This window comes from Squalius cephalus (genome assembly GCF_949319135.1).
Source record: "Squalius cephalus genome assembly, chromosome: 22".
Taxonomy (NCBI): domain Eukaryota; kingdom Metazoa; phylum Chordata; class Actinopteri; order Cypriniformes; family Leuciscidae; genus Squalius; species Squalius cephalus.
In genome coordinates, this window is record NC_137143.1 from 18519588 (window position 1) to 18542906 (window position 23319).

At 38.0% G+C, this 23319-nt stretch overlaps 1 protein-coding gene across 4 annotated transcripts in view; it reads right to left on the reverse strand.

Annotated features, from left to right (window-relative positions):
• fgd5a (FYVE, RhoGEF and PH domain containing 5a) overlaps positions 1-23319 on the reverse strand; it is a 61763-nt gene that overhangs the window by 18478 nt on the left and 19966 nt on the right. For all 4 annotated transcript variants that reach the window (XM_079856634.1, XM_079856635.1, XM_079856637.1 and 1 more), the window contains 5 exons: positions 23161-23278; positions 19513-19571; positions 19033-19063; positions 11482-11633; positions 10576-10732 (listed from right to left, as the gene is read on the reverse strand). In XM_079856634.1, the coding sequence (XP_079712760.1) occupies positions 10576-10732; positions 11482-11633; positions 19033-19063; positions 19513-19571; positions 23161-23278 (517 nt within the window). The remainder of the gene's footprint in view (positions 1-10575; positions 10733-11481; positions 11634-19032; positions 19064-19512; positions 19572-23160; positions 23279-23319) is intronic.

The window sequence follows — 23319 nt, forward strand, 5'->3', positions numbered from 1 at the left end:
ATTTGTGCTGAAGAAGTGGCCAGTCTTTGTGTATGTGTGCAAGGGTAGATATTTAGCGATAGCTCTCCAGTCGAGTTGGGATACAGCCAAGAGAGGGAACAGTGGCTTGTGCCAGAGAACAGACAGGCTACACAAATCAGGCACTGGTCCGGCTGAAGCAGCGCCTGTGTGGACAGCTGATTTAATTGAGGGTTGTTTAAGAAGACTGCTTGGCTAATTAGCTTTTTTCCCCCTCATTGCCCAAATGCCAGATGAGTGTGCATGTGTGTCAGTGTCTTGTTCTGTCTTTATCTTGTCCTTTCCACCTGTACAATTTAGGAGCAACACTGTGTAATAGTGATACATGCACACAGAAATACCATGCTTGCTCATAGTCGCTATATGTTATCATATGGAGTTTGAGCCAAGTGGATTTTGATTGCATCTTCCAAAAATACTATATAAATATATATTACCAGTCAAAAGTTTGGAACGATTTAATGTTGTTGAAATAAGTCTCTTATGCTCATCAAGGCTGCATTTATTTGATCAAAATACAGTCAAAACAAAATGAAATACTATGACCACCAGTTAAAAGAAGTTTATTTAAAAATGTAATATGTTCCTGTGATGCCAGGAATAGCAGGAAAGCTTTACACATTAAATTGATCAAAAGTGACGGTAAAGATATTTATAATGTTACAAAAGATTTCTATTTCAATAATAAATGGTGTTCTTTTGAATCTATTCATCAAAGTATAATGAAAAAAATGTATCATGGTTTCGACAAAAATATTAAGTTCTGTGGGAGGCGCACTGTCCTTCACCCGGGGATGTGCACAGATAACCATATTAATCATAAAATCGTATTACTTGATTATCATTGTTATTTTTTGGATGATTTGGAGGAGAGGAGAGTGGGGTGAGGAGAGAAAGGGTATAAGATGTTAAATTACTGAATACCTTAAAACACTCAACACCCCCAAAAGATAAATATTTCAAATTATAAGGTCTTTCTTTTCTTTTTTTACCTTTTTTTTTCTTTCTTTTTTCTCCTCGACTATTCTTATATTGTTGTTTATCTGTGTTTCTTTTCTTTTTTTTGGTCGATATGTGTATTTTGTAAAATTTCTGTATGTATATACAGTATACACTCACCTAAAGGATTATTAGGAACACCTGTTCAATTTCTCATTAATGCAATTATCTAATCAACCAATCACATGGCAGTTGCTTCAATGCATTTAGGGGTGTGGTCCTGGTCAAGACAATCTCCTGAACTCCAAACTGAATGTCAGAATGGGAAAGAAAGGTGATTTAAGCAATTTTGAGCGTGGCATGGTTGTTGGTGCCAGACGGGCCGGTCTGAGTATTTCACAATCTGCTCAGTTACTGGGATTTTCACGCACAACCATTTCTAGGGTTTAAAAAGAATGGTGTGAAAAGTGAAAAACATCCAGTATGCGGCAGTCCTGTGGGCGAAAATGCCTTGTTGATGCTAGAGGTCAGAGGAGAATGGGCCGACTGATTCAAGCTGATAGAAGAGCAACTTTGATTGAAATAACCACTTGTTACAACCGAGGTATGCAGCATTTGTGAAGCCACAACACGCACAACCTTGAGGCGGATGGGCTACAACATCAGAAGACCCCACCGGGTACCACTCATCTCCACTACAAATAGGAAAAAGAGGCTACAATTTGCACGAGCTCACCAAAATTGGACAGTTGAAGACTGGAAAAATGTTGCCTGGTCTAATGAGTCTCGATTTCTGTTGAGACATTCAGATGGTAGAGTCAGAATTTGGCGTAAACAGAATGAGAACATGGATCCATCATGCCTTGTTACCACTGTGCAGGCTGGTGGTGGTGGTGTAATGGAGTGGGGGATGTTTTCTTGGCACACTTTAGGCCCCTTAGTGCCAATTGAGCATCGTTTAAATGCCACGGCCTACCTGAGCATTGTTTCTGACCATGTCCATCCCTTTATGACCACCATGTACCCATCCTCTGATGGCTACTTCCAGCAGGGTAATGCACCATGTCACAAAGCTCGAATCATTTCAAATTGGTTTCTTGAACATGACAATGAGTTAACTGTACTAAAATGGCCCCCACAGTCACCAGATCTCAACCCAATAGAGCATCTTTGGGATGTGGTGGAACGGGAGCTTTGTGCCCTGGATGTGCATCCCAATTAAGGCAGTTCTGAAGGCGAAAGGGGGTCAAACACAGTATTAGTATGGTGTTCCTAATAATCCTTTAGGTGAGTGTATATTAAGAGGCAAAAACTGTTTTCAACATTATTCCATTATTAATAATTGAGTATTGATAATAATTGATAACAACTGAGCACAGATCAATATATTTCGATAATTTCTGAAAGATTATGTGACTCTGAAGACTGTAATAAAGGCTGCTGATAATGTACCTTTACTATCACAAGAATAAAGTGTACATCTTAAAATATATTGATATAGAAAACTTTTCTTTTAAATTGTAATAATACTTCGCAATATCACTGTTTTTGATGTATTTTTCATCAAGAAAATGCAGTCTTGATGAGCATATGAGACTTCTAAAAATCCTAATTATTCCAAACTTTTGACTGGTAGTATAGTATAGTATATTACTTGGATGGATGACGATGGATGGATGGATGGATTGGTGGATGGATAGATGAATAGATAGATCTGAATCTTTTCTGAAAGATTCTGAAAGAATCTGAAAGTTTACACTCCCACAATTAAGTCACACCTTCTGCAGATCATTTATTATAAACTGAAGGGCTAAAAGGACATGGTATGAAAATGCTGTAGAATGTTGAATATAAACATGAAGCTTGCACACAATCTCCTCTCTCTCTCTCTCTCTCTCTCTCTCGATTTCTTTCAGAGCACCCCACCTTCGTCTCTTTCCCTCTTACACATTCTGCACACACACCCCCAGATACTTATAAACACACACACACACACGTTTGTGGTGAAAACCCCTCGTAAACAGTGTAGCTGAACAGGGTTTAATCCTATCAGACCACAGCGGTGATCAGATCAGCTACTGTTGATACTTCATCTCTGTCATCAACCCAGCACGCACACACACGCACAAAATAAGATTACACAAGCTCGGATCCAGAGAAGAGAATTCCTAATACATCCTCTATCCTCAATGCATCCACTATCTTTTATCAAAAAGCTAAAATGCTGCTAATACAAAATGCCACACAAGTGAAACCAATGTGGTACATTCTACAGTACAAGATAAATATAATAGATAGAATTTAATACCTGGTTGAATCTCACAAAAGCATGTCCAGGTCACACGGCAAGAAAAGAAAATTATTTTTTTCTTTTTTAAACTATTTTAAAGGGGTCATGACGTGGATATTTTTTTTATCATTTTAATATATTCCTTGAGGTACACTTATAATGTTAAATATTACTGTGTATATATATATATATATATATATATATATATATATATATATATATATATATGCATAAAAAATATTATTTTTAATCTTTATTCTGCCCCTCTGTCTGAAATGATCTGTTTTTAAGGGGCGGCTCCTTTAAGGCTTGTCAATAAAAGGCCACTGTTATGATTGCCTAACGTCATTGCATAGGAGACAGTATCAACAAGTGCTTTGAAAACATTTTCTATATAAAACTGTAATTTACAGACAAAGCATGGTTTGTGATGCAGCTGCTGTAAGATCAGTTCGCTTTCTACAAAATGTTCTTTGCTAACTATCCATTACATTATGCATTACAATAAATCATCCACTTGTTTTCGACGCTGAGATCCTTCTGAAATCTGTACAAGACGCAAACGAGCTGTTTTGACTGGACGTGTCAAAGCGAATGTTCTTTCACTCTTACATTTGTCCTGTTGTCGACAGACTCCCCTAACATAAAATTTAGACACTGAATGCACATCTGTATACTGTATCCATCCAGTGTAGACAGCATCAGTGATTATAATGGGTACTTGCTTTTGATGTGATGCTCACATTCAGTGTAGGCAAATGTCAGTCATGTCGTTTATAATAAGTTTTAATGGTAAAAGACCTCATATGTCAAAAGATCAAGGCAAATTTCAGCATCTTTAAGTTATCTTTATAGTTATCATTCTTGCTGTGAACAGGCCTTAAATCAGGGATAATTTTTTAAAAAGAATAATTTAATTTCTAATTTCTTTCTTTTTTGGTGAAATATGAAGCAGACATATTCTTAACTAAATATTCTAAAGAGCTGATATGCAGTGCTGACAATGGTGGCTACTGATAAAGTCAAGCAGGCGATTAAACTCCTGACTTGTACACCTTCAGGTCCCAATCAATAAAACAACTGCATCTCCTCCCATTAACTGAGCCGAGAGAAGCATCACGGCACAGATTGGTGAATAAAACAAGTCAGCAGTGGCTAGAATAATGGTTGGCAGGTTAAGAGAAATGTAAGGAAAAGCCTACCTTGTTGTTCACTTGTGTGTTCGCACAGTGGTTCAACACTGAGAGTCAGCTCTATTGGTTTCATTAGTGCAGAGTGACCAGAGGCAACCAGTGATGCTCAGTACATACATCACCCAGTCAAAGCCTATAAGCGTTACTGCAGCATTACTGACCAGGACTCACAGAGGACTGAGTGAGCACATTTTACACCCAGAAATGAATTACATTGTGTTGAAAAGAATAATATGTGCGGTTATAGGCAGAAATTACATCTTAATCTCGTTTCATTACTCTGGGGTTATTTGGATCATAAGCCTCTGCTATTGATTGTGAAGCCACTCGAGAAACCCATGGCAAGCTGTCACACATTATTAAAGATGCAATCCTTGATCTAATAAATATAAAACAGACCTCAACTCATTTCACAAACGTATGAGCGTGTGAGCAGGCTCAATTAATGAGTATAAGAAAAAAAAATTTACTTTTCATTGAGAACAGCTGATGACGACGCACACATTTAAAGGACCTTTGGCTAAATCAGCCTTTCTTTATCCCTTTCCTGATCTCTCCCTGCTATACATTGAGGGTCCAATTTTGAGTCTACCACCCAAGGAGGCTTCTCTGAATACAGATGCTCATGCATATTAATGAGCGAGGGCAGCTGGCTTCCTGTCGTTGATGATCCCGATCACCATTGAAATGTGTGGTCAGTGACTCCACCAATTAAATGAATCAGCGGAGCCTCTGTCATGAATATTGCTGGCACAGTGAACTGATTGTGTCCTTAATACACTCCAGGTACCAAAACTGCAGCAGTCGATGCTACTAGATTTCGTGATTCTCAACTTTTTCCATCCAAAAGTAGTTTGCTACAGAACGCATTATTTAATAAAAATATTATTAAGGGATAATAACGCATATATGTTTATATTTATGTTGTTAATACATTTGTTTGTGTATAAATACAAATCTAAAAAAAAATTATATATAATGACAATTATTATATAATTTAATTCAATTAAATATCAAATAGATAAATTAAAGAAAATATGCATACAAGTGCTCAAATCAATCAGACAGTGAATCTGAAACACATCTAGTACCACTAATGCTGAATTTTATTTTAGTAAAGCAGGTCTCTAGCAGGTTCTTATTACCACGATCGACACCACAATCGTAATGGAATACAGTTTTTATAAATGAATACCATTTCTGGATCACGTCAGAGGATTATAGGTTTGTTTCTAGGGGTGCAACGGATCAAAAAACTCACGGTTCGGATCGTTTCTCGGATCAGAGTCACGGATCGGATCATTTTTCGGATCAGCAAAAAAAAAAAAAAAAGACAAGACAAATAAACATAAGTTTTGTCTTTTTGTTTATTAACACTTTTAAAATATTAAATAAAAAAATATATAATCAACAGTGGGTGCGCGACGGGATGATGTAACGTGGCCATGCTTGATGTGTTTCCACCGATGTCCCGATACCACTTTTTCACTTCCGATACGATACCGATGCCGCAGCTTTGGCTATTTGCCGATACCGAAATCAATCCGATATTTTTATTTTAATCTTGAACTAATACTACTAATAATAAAATATATGGAAGAATAGTTTTGCTCAATTAGCCACATCAACTTTGCTCAATTAGCCACATAAAAACATCTCACTCAAATGGAGAACAAATACTTCTCCAGTATATAGTCCACAACAACAGTTGATAATGAAAGACTGCCACCCTTTATTCTAAAGACCTTGAGATATGTTTGGTAATTGTACCTGAATGAATTTAAAATTTAAATTAAACTTTAACGTTATTCTCATCTGAATTATAAATAATTTATTTCTGTATAAAATAATATTAACACATTTGATTTTCTTTTTTAATCAATGTAGAATGTGTAACTTCAAAATAAACAGATTACTCTGTTTGAGGACAAGAAATGAAAACCAATGCAATATGATGAATGTCCAAAAGATGAGATAATTTTTGCTTTTAAACACTGTGTGTGTGTGTGTGTGTGTGTGTGTGTGTGTGTGTGTGTGTGTGTGTGTGTGTGTGTGTGTGTGTGTGTGTGTGTGTGTGTGTGTGTGTGTTTGGGTGACGGTTGTAGGTTACAGTTTGACAAGTTTACAGTTTGACTGTTCCACATGTTTCCACTGTTCGATCGCGCCCGTGCCTCTCTCTCTCGCTCTCTCTCTCACACACACACACACACACACACACACATTGCAATCTCGCAGCCTGTTCATTTTGCTGCGTTCACACGAAACGCGAATAGAGCGTCAAATTCGCGTCTAGTTCGATGCTTGAACAGTTTGAATCCTTTCGCGCGTCCAAAGCGAATAGGACGTGCCGCGCGCGTATAATGATAAAGCGAGCGTTTGAAGCCAAATAGACGCGTGTTCCAGGGAAGCCAAAATGCTCCCATACAGGTAATTTTAAATGACGCGGGGCGTTCAAGCTCCTCCGTTTCTCCGCTCGCCATGACCACGCTGTGTGTGGACTGAACATGCGCACAACTTCTTTTTTTTTCATAAATCAATCCGCGAATCACGTGTGTGCCGAACCGAAGATATTGATCCGAACGGATCACGGATCAATAGCCCCGTTTACATGTAGCATTGTATTCCGATTATAACCAGGTGCAAGTCCAATCAGAATGAAAATGCTCCATGTCAACACCTCAATCGGAATAAAAATGCTCAAACCGATTGAAATTTCAGTCGGATTGAAGGGGGTGGAATAAACCTTTTCATGAACCGATCAAACGAAAGATTACACCATGTAAACGAGCTGTTCCGATTACTTTGAGCGTACGTCTTTCTGCGCATGCCTGGTTTTGCGCCAGATAATTCTGTCAGCTAACATAATGCCTTCTGTTTGTGATCTGATGTGGATTCTGATCACCGTATAAGGTAGGAATATTTATACCCGATGCAAAAAAACTATGCACGCTAAACATTACCATAGTAAACATGGAAAATATGTACGCTTGAAGAAATCAGACAAATCATAATCCTGTTTTTATTTTATCTTTCAGTAGCCTATGTCTCGGACTATCCTCTTTTTCTCTGACTGAAAATATAACTGTATCCTTCTGGGAGAGAGTGCTAAAGCTCCTCAGGTCATATTTTTGGTGGCATATTTGTAGAAATGAACATTCTTTCTAAATGTGATGTAAATACGTCCTGTTACTAGGCTACCAAATAAACAGAAACAGACGCGAATAAGTTTTGTGTCCTCTTTCTTTTGTAAACGTTCACAAACGTCATAAACGGTAAACCACTTTATTTCTGTGACTAGTGTGCAATTTTGACACAAATGAATTCATTATGATAAATGTATCGATTTTTATTGTAAACCTGTGGTAAAACATCTATTCTTGGGTTTTAAAATTCAATTAAACAACAAAAATGCCAGCAAACAGTCGCTCTTGTTTTGCGATCGATCAGGCTGTTTCCAGTGATTTCTTTCCGATCAGTTTTCTGATAAAACTTCCTTTTTTTTCTTCTTTTTTTTTTTTACAATAATGATGGCCTATATTTAATTATATGCTATCATGAGTGTGATATGAGTATGAGAATGAAAAACTGATGCAAATAGGCTACAAAACAAGACAATAATTAACAAAGAACAATAGCCTACACAATACAATAAAACGGCCCGTTTATGGCTCGCACTGGCCCGACAGTGGAAACGCGTCTGATGCCTACAACTAAACGCGACAATTAAGTGATGCACCATCTTGACAGGATTGAAAACGTGGAAATAATAATGAGCTTCCAGATCCGTCAGACAAGCTGTGTGCGCATGTCAGAAAATGACTTCGACTGAAAGCGTCAGCACATGTAAACACCAGATCGGTTTAGATAACATCCCATGTAAACAGTCAACCGGAATCCGTCAATCAGAACGATCTCAATCAGAATAGCAAAAAAGTGTGCATGTAAACGGGGCTACTGATGATCCGTTGCACCACTATTTGTTTCGCAGCATTTTGTTTTGTAAATGAGGAACAGTGTAATGGATAGTTTGCAAAGAACATTTTGTAGAAAGATGAAGCAGCGAACTGATCTTACAGCAGCTGCATCACAAACCATGCTTTGTCTTTAAATGACGGTTTTATATGGATAATGTTTTCAAAACACTTGTTGATACTGTTTCCTATGCAACGACATTAGTCGATCATAACAGTGGCCTTTTACTGACAAGCCTTAAAGCAGGGGTTCCCAAACTTTTCCATTCCAGGACCCACCAAGACAAGAACAATCTATCTCAAGACCCACCAAAATAATTTTAAAGCATGAATGTGGGGTGGGGTGGGAGGCGTTAGTTCTCTTTAGAGCAGTTTTTTTCCTTGTCAAAGTATGAATGACATATAAGTTTAATTGCAATACAAACTTATGGTACACTATCAAAATTTTTGATAATTAAAATAGCAGATGTGTAGAATACTGAGTAGTTTATACAGACATGGCGGAACAAATTTAAAGAAATGAAAAAGATGAATCTTAACCAAAGGTTTGATACGACAAAAAATAAGATTATAAAAAACTAATAGACTAATAATTTTATTTGACAGAAGGCCTAGGACCTAGAATTTCAATACTAATATTTATGCTGCGAGTGTTGTTAAACTCATTGCGTTGTTCAGCGCAGAAAACGCTTTCGTGCTCGTGTGTGTACATGTGAAATACTTTTACATCAATATTTTCCTTGTGTTGGTAGGTAGCAAAATTCACGCGCTCTTATGACGACCATATCGCTGAAAGACAACAGAGCTGCGTTGAACAGACGACAGAGATTAATGCGTTTCCCAAATGCCTAAGTAGATCGTAGAACCATCGCCATTCGCCACCCATGGGGCCCTATTTTAACGATCTGAAACGCAAGTGTCAAAGCGCAAAGCGCAAGTAACTTTGTGGGCGGGTCTTGGCGCTGTTGCTATTTTCCCGGCGGGATAAATGACTCTTGCGCCAGGCGCAAATCTAAAATGGGTTGGTCTGAAGTAGCTTCATTATTCATAGGTGTGGTTTGGGCGTAACGTGAAATAAACCAATCAGAGCGTCATCTCACATTCCCTTTAAGAGCAGGCGCGCTTGTTCTAAAGCGGATTCCTATTATAACGGCGGATTTGCCAGGCGCACGTGAGGAGCGGTTCACAGCCAAGGAGAGCAACGCTCTCGTCAGGGACGTTGGGGATGGAGAAACCCACCCAAATTAACTTCGGTTAAAAAGGCGTATGATAATTTGGGTAAATGTGTAAGCTAGATGTATGCTTTTATAATAAATTGTCTATCTATCTATCTATCTATCTATCTATCTATCTATTGTAATAATGTATGATTTGCAAAAATGAAAACTGCTGCTTCTGTGTAGATGAGAGAATCAAAGTGTATGCGCGTTGTGCACACGCTACATTGATTATGGCCAAGCATGCGCCCTTAAAATAGCATATGAATAACATGCGCAACGCGCCACTGACTTTAAACTATTTTTTCCTGGTTAGTGGCGCAGTTGTTTTCTAAACCTGCAAAATAGCATGAAGGAACGTTTGCGCCGGAACACGCTTCCTTTTTGGCGCTGAACCGCCCAGGGAGCGCAAGTTCATTCCCTAGTTTACCGACGTGCTTCTGTGGAGGGAAAAACGCGCTTTGCGCGGGTGCAAAATAGGAATGATACATGCGTCGGTGTACAAAGTCAATTGCGCTGGGTGCAAGATAGGGCCCATGGTCTCTACGATCAATTTAGCTCATGATGCTTTTGGGAAACGCAGCCCAGACCTGAATCAGCCTTTCATTTGAATTCTTCGGTGTAATGCGATCTCATGCAGAATGCAGAGCAGTGATTGGAGTAAACGAGTTTCTTCTTGTTAATAACGCGCACCGAACTGCTTAATGAACCGAGCCGCTCTGAGACGCTGAAAACCCACCTCTTCCCAATCTGCGACCCACAGTTTGAACAATCTTTTCTTTTTTTTATATATAACTTTATAACAAATAAATTTGGTATAACATCATCCCACCCAGTCTTTTCAACTGAAAGATATACTGAAATGAACTGTGACAAAGGAATCATCAAATTGTGATTAATTCCCAAACAAACTCACAAAATTCCAACATTTTCATCTCAGAACTCACCTCAAACTGTTTTACCACATCCTCAAAAGCTTTACTCTGTCTACAGCTCTCCTCCAGCAGTGACATGCTGCGGTCATAGTCTGAGATGTAGGTCGCAAAGGCTGAAAACTCAGCCCGGCGCGTTAATATGACATCAACCACTGACGGGCTGTCCTCCCTGAAGATGAATGGGAAACAACGAGAACTTTTCAGAGGGCATCCAAGAACATTCATGATGGCATTATAATGGATTGTGCTACTGCAACATCACATGTACTGCTATGAAAGAAATAAGAGATCTGTGTGTGTAAGCAAGCAAGAACACATCAGCTTGTCTAGTGGCATGCAGTGGTGTTCTGAAATGAGTCCTCACAGTTTTTTTAACAAATCAAATGTAAATTTAGGACCAGTTACATTTACATTTACATTTAGCAGACGCTTTTGTCCAAAGCGACTTACAAATTAGGACTAAATTAAGCGAGTCATCGTGAAGAGGCAAAAAACAACGCAAGAAGTGCTCAAAATACGAAGTTCAGGCATTGTTCAGAGTAGCATAAGCCTGATAAGCGAGGATTATAAATCTTATTTTAAAATAAAAATTTTATTTAATATTTTTATATTTATTCCAAAATAATACATAAAGGCAGTGACAATTTAAACACGTTTTGAGGAGGCACTGCCTCCTCTGGGGAAATGCCGCTGAGCTCATCTTTATTAGCATGTGTCTCAGGTGGGAGATGCATACAGTAGATGTGGAGTGCATGCATTAGCACCTTGTAAATGATGCACATGTTATATATAACATAAGTATGGACTTTTTATGGATTGCCATGCTATAAAATATGTGCATAAGCATGTGTACATTTCGTGTATGTTGATGTGAATTAGTATAGTGTGCATCAGTGTAAAGTGCTTGAGTGTTCTCACCACTGTTTAATGCGGGTCTCCAGCTCATTGAGGATCTCATTGTGTAGATGGTAGGCCTGAGGAAGAGTGCTCATGATCTCGTCCAGCTTCACATTTTCTGACAGAGGTTCCTCATCATCTCCTACTGCTGACTCCACTGCTCCCCTGAAGTCCTGTAGAAAAAGTGGATTGGTGTGAGGAATCAAATATCAAATATTTCAAAAAATGTTTTAATAATTATTAAATGTTTTGGCCAATAAAAGTGTACTAGTGACATAATTGGTCATGTTTAAATGCATTCCACAGGATTCTGTATTCTAATTTCCCAGAAAAAAACACTGTCTGTATGGATAACAGTGGCAAAAGAAAAAGTTGAAACAAAATGCAGCGAACTTCTGTCTGGATTAGCCTCAGACAAAAGAATGATGACAGATATTGAAGAACAAATGGGATGTTTATTGTAAGAATCAGCAGGAACAGAATCCAATGCAGGTAAGAACTGAAGAGATGGTTAATTAGCAACAATGGAGACTGATGATACCTGTTTTTTCTTAGGGTGCTTTCACACTGGACTCGCTTGCTGCGGTCCGAGTGCGAGCGTGATTGTTCCCAGCGCTCCCTGCAGCGCTGGTCTGTTTTCACACTCAACTTGATTCTATCGAACCCTGTATGCGTGCATTTTACGTCATCGCAAACGTGCACGGTGCATGATAGAACGTGCACCGGTGCACGGTCAACATATTGTGTTTTTTATTAATTTGGTGCTATTATGTGCAGCTGAGTTAACAACACAGGTTTACTGTGTGTGTGTGTGTATGTGTGTCGCATTAGGTGGCTTTCTGCTGCTTGCAAATGGACTCTTTTGAGGAGACAGTGGATTTCCATTCATTTGTAGCATTGATTCCACGTGCTATGCACAAATACACGGCAGGCTCACTTTCGCTCGTATCCAAGGTAAATCATCAACACTATCATCCCTTACATGTGTTTTATTTAACTAAATACATCATAATCAGCTAAAACGCATGTGCAGGTTACTTCCTGAACAAGTGCACACCCGAGTGCAGGTAGTCTTGGGTTCGGTACCCCAGTGCGCACCCGGGTCCGCATGACAGCGTTCACATTAGCAATTTTTCATGCGAACCGTGCCCCGTTCCGTACTAAACTGCCAGTGTGAAAGCACCCTTAAAGAGTTGCCAGGCACACGCACACACACACAGACACAATAGCATTGCAGAAGATCACAAAAGCTTAAGGTAGTATTTCCAGGTAAGTTTCCAGGACAACAATTGATGGTGTGTGTACGTGTGCTTTAGTACTGGTCATGAGGGCTGATGAGTGGCAGGTGTGCGTGGTTAGTACTCTGTTGACTGTGAAGGCTGAGTGAGTGAGGTAGAGCCTGGCATGTTCGTGACAACTATACCATCTCCCTTAGGCTTCCGTGCAAATACATCAAATAATCTGTACTTGTCCTCTCCTGCCTCTGAATTGAACTCTGACCACATTCATCCCTCAGGATTAGCTTCCAAAACTGGATTGAGCTCCAAGCGGCCTGCGCACGAGCCTCCAGCTTTGACACAATCTTTGCCCACATACCACCCGTCAGGGGAACATGTTATTAGTTTCTGCTGAATATATTTGTTTTGGCCATAACAGACAGTTGAATTGAGCGGTCATAAGCTGGCCTGTTCGGGTCCACTAGCCTGATGGCTCAGGATCCATAGAGGATTTATTTACTTGTTCCATTATACATACACATGTCATGTACCTTATGAATTGCCAGGAAGGGGTAAAATCTGCTCTGAAATGTCTTCACAGGCAAAGCCATGAGGGAATGTGTGTCCGTTATGAGGAAAGTGATGACATAAAACAAAATCCATCATGAATGCGCACACAGACGTGTAAGCGGTCATGCTGGGAGGTGATACACTAAAATTCCTTTCTGAGCTTCACAAATGAATCAATGTGTATCGATCGCAGCCGTGTCGGCATTTGTCAATGCTCTCATAAATAACTCAGTGCTGTTATACAGTACTCCTAGGTGCTATGAAACTTGTTTCCTCCGATAGCATCTCAATAGCTGAAACTCCCTGACAACTTTCCAAATGTTCATTGTAATGAAATTGCTCTGTTTTACAGTTGCCTTCTTAAGACTCATTACACTTTTATTGCTTTCTCACAGTTCAGCTAGTGTCTGATGCTTAATGACACAGGAATGAATTGGCTGGTGGGAGATACTTGTCTTATTGTACTTGTTTATGCTTCTGCATGCTTTTCATTTCAGAAAAAATTAAGCAAGCTGCAGTTTCTCAATCTCTTGGCTATTCGCATGCCTAGAAACCTGCACTACAATTAAGAGCATAACTTCCCATTAGGGACAGGTTTTGGAAATTCTTTGTATTTTGGTGTTATTCAATATCAAACAATGGAACAATAGGCCACATGTTCTGTCCTGTAGCATTCTGATAGAGGACGCTTTCCCTTTCAGAGTACACAAAACAAAGTGAGTGATAGAGAGAAAAAAAAAAAATATACTGTACATAAAAAGGGGGAAACAAATGACAGGCTAAGCAAACCAAGAAAATATTTGTACTTAGGTGTCGCTCTTTCAACTTTGTCTCAGATATTTCTCCTAAAATTTGTAATGAGAAATAAAAAAATAAAAACATGACAACCACTGACAAAGTAGGTGTATGTAGCTCTAAGAAGAATTTAGACAACATAGGACAGATAATTTGGTCTTGAAAGAATATAATGAGAAATGTTTGAATTCATGTTGAAATCTCCGCTTAATAGCTTTTAAAGAGGGATTATAACAGATCATAAATTGTGCATTTTCTGTAGAATATTAATGAACACAAATGTAAATGTATTTTGAAATTAATTTACAGTTATTTTAAAATGAACTCAAATGAACCCTTCAACATCTATACACTACAGTTCAAAAGTTTATGGTTAGTAATATTTTTTATTAGAAATAAATTAATACTTTTTTTCAGCAAGGATGCTAAATAAAGAAAATTTAATAAAGTATATATATATATATATATATATATATATATATATATATATATATATATATATATATATATATATTAAGCTATTGTTGAGTTCATGAGAAGAATTGTACATTGTTGAATACTACAACAAGTGTTGTGTAATGACGTAATGTGGGTGAAGTTTGCTACTCCTGTCTCGTGGGCTTCATTGTTTTATAAATCCTCCTGACAGATAACTCAGCTATTTTTCTCAGGAGAAACATTTAAGAAGGAGGAGACTTAAGGAAAATTCATAAAATGTCATAAAATTCCTTAAAGGGGGGGTGAAATGCTCATTTTCACTCAATCTCCTGTTAATCTTGAGTACCTATAGAGTAATATTGCATCCTTCATATCTCCAAAAAGTCTTTTGTTTTATTAAATTTTTAACAGAAAGATAGGCTGTACCGAGTCTTTCCGGAAAAAACCGAGCGGCTGGGGGCGGGCCGTGTGGGCGGAGCTTAGCTGTGCTAACGCGCCGAGCTAGTGACAACACACAGAGACATTTGTTCAACAAACAGTTTTACTCACCGTCCGGTTCCAACGCACGACCGCGAACCTTTATCATTGTGACTGCTCGATCCTTAAGCATTAGACGATCTGCAAATCCGTCGATATGGGCTTTGTTTATAAAACAATCATCGTCGAAATGCAGGGAACAAACAGTCTTACAACACAACTCCGTTTATGCTCAGGAAAACAAACTCCATCCACGGGAATCTGTGCAGGGTTGTCTTGCCCTGGCAACCAAAAACACACTTCTTTGGTGACATTGACTTCCCAAAAGCCGGGCAGGGCGCTTTGATGGCGAACTGCTTTCACTCTCTTGCTCTAGTCTACGAGTGCGCGCGCGGCCGCGATCTTACCGGAGAAGTGCCCTTAGGACCCATATAAGGAAATTCTGCCCTATCTTACGTAAGACAGAGCCATACTCGAAAAAAACTTTCCGAAACTTGTGACAAACCGGAAGGAGTATTTTTGGAACAAAAATACTCCTTCAAACGTACAACTTAGTTTTTGAAACTTTGTCCATGTTTAGCATGGGAATCCAACTCTTTACCAGTGTAAAAAACTCAGTATGCATGAAATAGCATTTCACCCCCCCTTTAAATGACATATTATAGAGATCTCCAGGGTTCCCACACCTTGGTTAACCTCAAATTCAAGAACCTTTCAAGGACTTTTCAGGTCCAATACCCTCAAATTCAAGGACTTAATATGGGGACACATTTGTTGTGTTCAACAACAAACGTTTAGGTTCCATCGTAGTAGTTTTGAGCGAGCGTGAACGTCATGGCAACGTACAACACAAAGTACCTCACGTGGGAAACACAAAACGTAACGCGTAAATGCGCGTAACTAACGTAAATCAAGCAAGCTAGTGCGCATAGGCCAAGAAGTGTTGACGAAATAACACTTTCACCCAACCGGAGGGAAAAATATGGAATTTTTTTCTAGAAAACTTCTTGCACAAAATAAATTCAAGCACATTCAAGGACCTGTGTCTGTGTGTGTTTATTTTCCAAAACTTTCCAGGGCCTTGAATTTTTTTTTCAGATTCACAAATTTTCAAGGATTTCAAGGACCCGTAGGAGCCCTGGATCTCATACAGTGCCATGCATAAGTTTAGACACCCCTGCTAAAGTTGACTAAAAAGAGGAATAAAAAATCATCTTTTGGAAATTGAACTTAATGCCTTAATTAAAAAAATTAGGAAAAATCCAACCTTTAAGGACACCTATTTTCTTTGTGAATGAATAATGTATCGTAAATAAATAAAAGATTGGCATGGAGTACTTTCCATAAGATCATCTCTCAATGCAAATCAAACCAGCTATTAGGCTAACTGAAATAAAACCATGCCAATCTCTAGGTATGGTGAAGGCTATGTGATGATGTGGGGCTATTTTAATTCCAAAGGCCAAGGGAACTTTATCAGGATGCATAGTATCCTGGATCCATGAAGTAACTGGCCTTTAAAAATAAAAATCTGCCTGCCTCTATGGGAATTTAACATAGGGGTGTCCAGACTTATGCACCCTGTATTTTAAGGAAGAACATTTATTTATTTACGATACATTATTCATTCACAAAGAAAATTGGTGTCCTTAAAGGTTGGATTTTTCCTAATTTTTTTAATTAAGGCATTAAGTTCAATTTCCAAAAGATGATTTTTTTATTCCTCTTTGTAGTCAACTTTAGCATGGGTGTCTAAACTTATGCATAGCACTGTATGTCAGCTTTCTTTTACAGATGGAATGCATTTGCTTTATTTGTGCTATTTTGCTTTGTTTCCTCAGCCTCTTCATCTATAGGACCAAAAAGTACTTTCCCGCAACTTTAAGAGATGTATGCTGAACCTAAACTGCACAAATCCCCATGCAACGCAACAGTGGGGAAGGTAACACCCTCAAAGTCGCCGTTGACAGCAGCCAAACACTGATTTAATGATGTCATATAGTGGACAGAAAATCAAGGTGACTCAGATCCTCAAACTCATTAACATTCAGAACAGAACAGGGAGAGTGATTAATGACATCTTTATCTTTTCCACGTACCCACTAATTGTTAAATGCAGTATAAATATTTATAGCACATCAATATCAAACTAAACGTTCTCCCAAGTGAAAGCTAGGCATGAAATAATACTGCAGCACTTGCTCTGATGGGCCTATTCATCCGGCTCCATTCAAAATCCATCCCGCTTATGCTGCTCAATGCAAATCTACGGCATTATGTACGAATAGGGGAACTATAATTACAGTTCTACTGTAATACAATACACCATATGCATACAAGACACACAGGCATGTATATGATTAGCATTCTTTAGTCGTTAATAGGACAGCGATTCTATTGACTATGGCTTATTTTATTCAAATGAGGCAATTAAAATGGTGAATATGAAGTATAGTAATTTACATGAGGTGCGGCGTGTGAAGAACTTTAGTTCCCGCTGGATTGTGTTAAATTGCTCCTTCAGCCCCGCCTCGACTTGATAATTAGGATACATATTGTATTAATCATGAAAACATAAGCGCTAAATCTGGTTATGAGGTAACAGTCTAGAGGACAATGTTTAAAACAATAGGTTTTTTTCTGGCTAATTCCATCACTCTCACTGACTCTGCAAGCCATGCACAAATCTGCAAGCCCTAGAGAACCAGGTTAGAAAGACACTTTGGCTGTCAGAAAGGGAGAGCTAATGAAAACAAATGATAACATGAATTGGAAACAGTACATCACAGAGCAAAATTAAGTACAGTGTAAAGAGCCCATGCATATAGGCAAACAGTAAAACTAGACGTCACTGAAGTCTTTTACACTGAGATATAGGAAGCAGCAACAGCTAATGTCTTAATGAATAACGTATACAAGAAAAACAAAAATTCTGTCTTTTTTTAATCCACACAACACAAGTCAATAGGTTCCAATGTTGTTTTGGACTCCATTGACATTCATTGTATGAACAAAAACAGTTAAAACATTCATCAAAATATCTTTTTTGTCTGGGTTCAGCAGAAATAAAAACTGTATGATTTACAGTCTGTATGAATTAAATCTGTATGATTTATGGAACGAAATGAGGGTAATGTTGACAGTGAAGACAGAATTGAAATATTTAGGTGAACTATCCCTTTATAACCACTTTGATACTTAATAATATGTCTTAAAATGAGAAACTCTCAAAAAGCGAGGGAAGTTCAGTAAATTCACTCACCTTGAAAAGTTATTTGGGGCTTATTACCAGAACTGATGTGTTTTTACGTTTATAAGTGGCGAGGCTCACGAGAAGATACCCAAAACAAAGGCCTGGTGCGTAGGTATTGCGTCACTCACAGGCTCACTTTTTCAAGACAAGGTTGTCAAGGGCAGGAAGTCTCAGTTACTGAAACAACACTGATAAAGGTTTGCTAACCCCCCCACCCTGAGTGTGTGTGTTTCTTTCAATGTATGTGATATGTGCATGTTGGTGCATTTGCAATCGGCTGCCAAGAAACAGGTAGTGACATCACCAGCACAGATCTAATTTAGGAGCCTTTCTATGGGACCTTTGCATTTCATGTCTGTAGCCCCCTAAGTATGAGCAATGGTAATACTGGCGCTTACCTTAAAAATCAACTAATAAGGTTGCATCCTTGAAACTATTTTACTGGTTGAAGCACAAGCCAATATGATCAAGAGCAAATCAGACAGTCTGCATACTGACTGGTAGCAATATACTGGCTTAGGATTGTTTTTAACATCTCTATGATGTGTATACATTGCCAGAATTGAGAGACATGGCGTATGTATTTAGTGACCACAGAGGTCTTGGATACTACAAGATAATTTTATGTGTATACATTGATAAACATAAACCTCTGTTATAAAGCCCTGTAAGTGATTTCTCACGGTGGAAGGATTTACCAGCCATATTTTTTTTTTTTAGGTTAGCACAAACTTGTAGCTGAATGTTTCATTTACACTACTGTTAAAAAAATTTGCGGTTGAATATATATATATATAAAAAAAAAGAAAAAGATTTTCTTACCTCTTGAAGAATCTTCAGAGCCTTCACATGTCTGTAGATAATTGAAAAGAGGTGACATTATTTTTTTACTCTTAAAGACAGAACAAAACACCTGTCCAATTCTGTCAAGCAGATATATCCCTGATCATCCAAGTAAAACCAACATTTAAACAGCCAATTTATGAAGTCAGTTGAGATACATAACACATACATTTGAAGGGCTTAGGAGAAAAAGCAGGCTTGCTTATATCGGATCGCATTTAATAAATCTACACGCTTAATGACTCATTGAGGCGCTGCTGAAATGCAATAACTTAAGGCAGACAGTCCAGTAATAGGCTGTCAGTTTGAGTATCAGAGGAGCTGTTGAGTGAACAAGAATAGACAGTGATAAAGATGTGGACAGGGTCTGGATAAAGAAGATCCCTGAAGGACATCACATGAGACACAATTGGTCTGTATCTGAAATGTGTTCAAATCCAGACAGAGACAAACACTTACTCTCTTTCTGAGTCCACCAGGTCTTTGGCAACGTAGTAGGCTCTGGATCGACCATCAATCTGAGTGTGACAGAAAAGAAAGCCATGAGAGATAAATGAAGAGACCCAGTTTAAAGAGTCCATAGTGCAGCTTTTAGTTACAACACTGAGTAAATAGAAATAAATAGATGATATTAATACTGCATATAAATGTATTGATAGATACATATATGGAGACAGAGTGAGAAAGGAATGGACGTTCTGATCTAATTTCTCATTCAACCCTGTCAAAAGAAGACTGATCATTTCATTAAACCACAACGTAAATGAGAAAGCTTTCCTGGACGTGCCGCTTTAAGCACAGATGCATTATGGATGAGAGGCTGCGTTCATGGCAAGCACAAATCCACCATTGATTTGCAAGCTAATCACAGCTGTCTGAACACGAGTGTTACTACTGAATGGACATATTTAGGAGAACATGACTGGAACATAATTTCTAATACTCTACATATCTATGTTTAGATTTTAATAGTTTTGTCAAAATCTGGGCTAAGCTCATTTTTAAGCATGCATAAAAATCCATAATGAAACCAATTGTTAAGTGCAGCTGGCTTTTTTCCAGTTTGTTGTTGTGCCGGGACAGGTTACTCCCAGATATTCTTTTCTTTTTAAAGACGAAGAAAACAAGGAAGCAGGCGTCACAAGGCCGGGGCCCCGGCTGATATTACAGTGGCAGAGGGAAGGGGTGGGGTTCGGCTCTCACTGCAGCGCTACACTGACTGCCAGGAGATGTATGAACCTGGATCTCAGACAATTGCACATGCAGGGAATTCCACTTCAACAGGGAGGGTCCTTGTTTTTACCTACTTTAAAGCTGTGATTATTCAGGTAATGGTGTAAGGGAAGGTTATAAGAGGTACTGTAGTAAAAGTGTATACAGGATCGGAAAGTGTAAGATTAAAGTGACAGACATTATTTTTGAGTTTATAAATGTTTTTGATATCAGGGACACAAAAATGATGATTTTAAGCCTTCTTAAAATGTATAAAAATATAAGCAGCTAAAAATGTTAAAGTATAAAGACACATTTATACTTAATTTTTTTTTTAAGTATTATAAAAACAACATGTTTGCAATATTAAATAATGTCTGATATTTTCATTTCACTAAACATTGTATAATACTTATTAGTAGTGGAAATCTCCTGGCACCTCACAATTCGATTACGATTCAAAGGATTGCGATGCAATGATAAAACGATTACTTGTTACTTGCGATGATAAAACGACTACTTAGTACTTTCAAAGCAAAGTATTTGTAATGATTCATAATAAATTTCTCCCAAATATAGTAAATTGTATTTATTAAATTAAATATTGCATATTTACTTTGTATTAGGTTTTTTAGAATACTGTATTAAGAAACTGCCTACAAGTACAATCAAGTCTTGAAAGGATACATATTGTAATATCTCGTTCTGAAATAAATCAGAAATATTTCTTTATTTCTCTCTGGATTTTTCTGCAGACTCCCAGGCCCTGAATTTTAAATACACTACCGTTCAAAAGATTGGGGTCAGTAAGATTAACATTTCTGAAAAAAGTCTCTTATGTTCACCAGGGCTGCATTTATTTGGTCACAGATATACTAAAAAAGGCTATATTGTATTATAAAATATTTATTCTTTTGATGGCAAAGCTGAATTTTCAGCATCATTACTCCAGTCTTCAGTGTCACATGATATCACATGATCAGAAATATTTTTAATATGCTGATTTGGTGCTCAAGAATTTCTTCTTATTATAGATGTTGAAAACAGTTGTGCTGCTTAATATTTTTGTTAAAACTGTGATACACATTTACAGGATTCTTATAACAGTATTTGTTTGAAACAGAAATCTTTTGAAATGTTATAAATGTCTTTAATGACACTGTTTACTGTCATTTTTTTTTTACTGTACTAAAGCATGAAAATGTATTTGCAGAGATTTAGGAAACATGCTAAATTCAAATACTTGTTTTTCCGAAAAACAATGAATTCTGAGTCAGAATGTCTGTTTTTGTTTTGGTCAGTGTGATCTTGCCCACTGCCAATTAATCCAATAGTATTTCAACACCGCAGGTTGCCAGGTGGCAGAAAATATAGCCTATTGTATTCATGAAAGCCAGCACACGAACTGGGTCAGAGAACCATGCGCGTAATTTGCACGGGGGTTACGGGGGTCATGACCCCCTCAAAAATCAGATCCAGCTAATATAACCCCCCCAATATCATCACATCATTCAGATTAAAATAAATATGAAATATTCAGAATGAATACTTTTGTTCGTTTTATTTATTAATTTAATTTGCCAGCAAGAAATATAGTATCATATTTTAAATAATCTGTAATGTACCCCCCGCCCACCGCACACTATTTTGCGCAGTCGCTGGTATGAATGGTTGGAGAAAGCTGACGGTGCATGCTAACGGATGAAAAGATGAAATGGACACTGAAAGGCAGCCAGACAACGATTTTTCATTGTTGGTCGACACCAGCCAAAAAGAGGAAAAATCCTGACCAAACGGAGGTACCCCTATTGCTAAGTTAGCTAAGTTAGCTCAGCGTTTCTTAAAGTGTGGGGCGCGGGCGCGGCCCACTGGTGGGGAATAGAGACATGACAAGTGGGGCGCGACAAACAGGTTTTGTGCCCATCTTTTTAATTTCTTTATTTATTGGCCACCCAGATAGCACACTTCTATTTGATGTGATATTTACATCTGGAAGACGTATTTTTAAGAGTGTTTGCTTATCTGCAATACGTCTATAGGACGTTTCCTGTCAGATGTCAAACAGACGTTTAGAAGATGTCAGTTTAACATACATTCTAAATCATTACATCTTAAAGACATCTTTGATTGTCAAATATGTGCAAGTGGATGTGTTTTGTTGTTCAAACACCTTTATAACGATCGCGTTAGTTGAGCTGTATGCGCAACGTATTTTAGGTATCTTATTAAAATACCTAAAAAAATATGTACATTATTAGGAATTTACCACCTCCGGCTCAATTTGAGATTATTAATTTTTTTTTTTTTCTTTTTTTTTTTTGGTTCTTTTTGCATGGAGTTTGCAAAGTGACAAAATGAATCAAAGCACAACTAACGTTAGTCCACACTTGTATTTTCTCAGTTTCTGACTTTACGTTAAGTAGCCTAAATCAGTAAAAGTATCACAATGTATTTCTAATACAGGAACGGCAAATTAGCATGTTACCTTTTACACAAGAAAATTATTCAATAAATAAATAAATTAATAAATATGCCGCGAGTTTAACCCCCCCAATGAGGCATATTAAAACACATACTAAAATCTGGATAAATATAGAGTGTAAGGCTCATCGCATTCCATTGTCAACTGTGCTCGTTGCTGTAGCGTGTCCTCAATCTAGCACCCCGTGTGAGAGTTGAGTCTGTGGAGGAGGGGGCGGGGGCAGGGCAAATAACTCTTTCCAATATTTTGAATTTGAACTGCAGTATCCATTTTTACCGCTAGCTGTCAATATTACATACTGCACCTTTAACAAAAAAAAAACGTATCGAATCCAAACTTTTGAACGGTAGTGTATGTACCACTACTAGTAAGCATTGACAAGCCTTTGCAAATTGATAAAATTGTTAGCTAACCTGTCGGTCATGGCAGTGGTCTCCACAACCGTCCTCTTCTTCAGATGTACGTCCATGATCTTCCTCATTGGACACAGTGGCAGACACAGGACAAACAGGAAAAGGCTCAGTGTAGGCACTGAGAATAGATGAAAACATGAGAGAGATTGTTAATTTGAT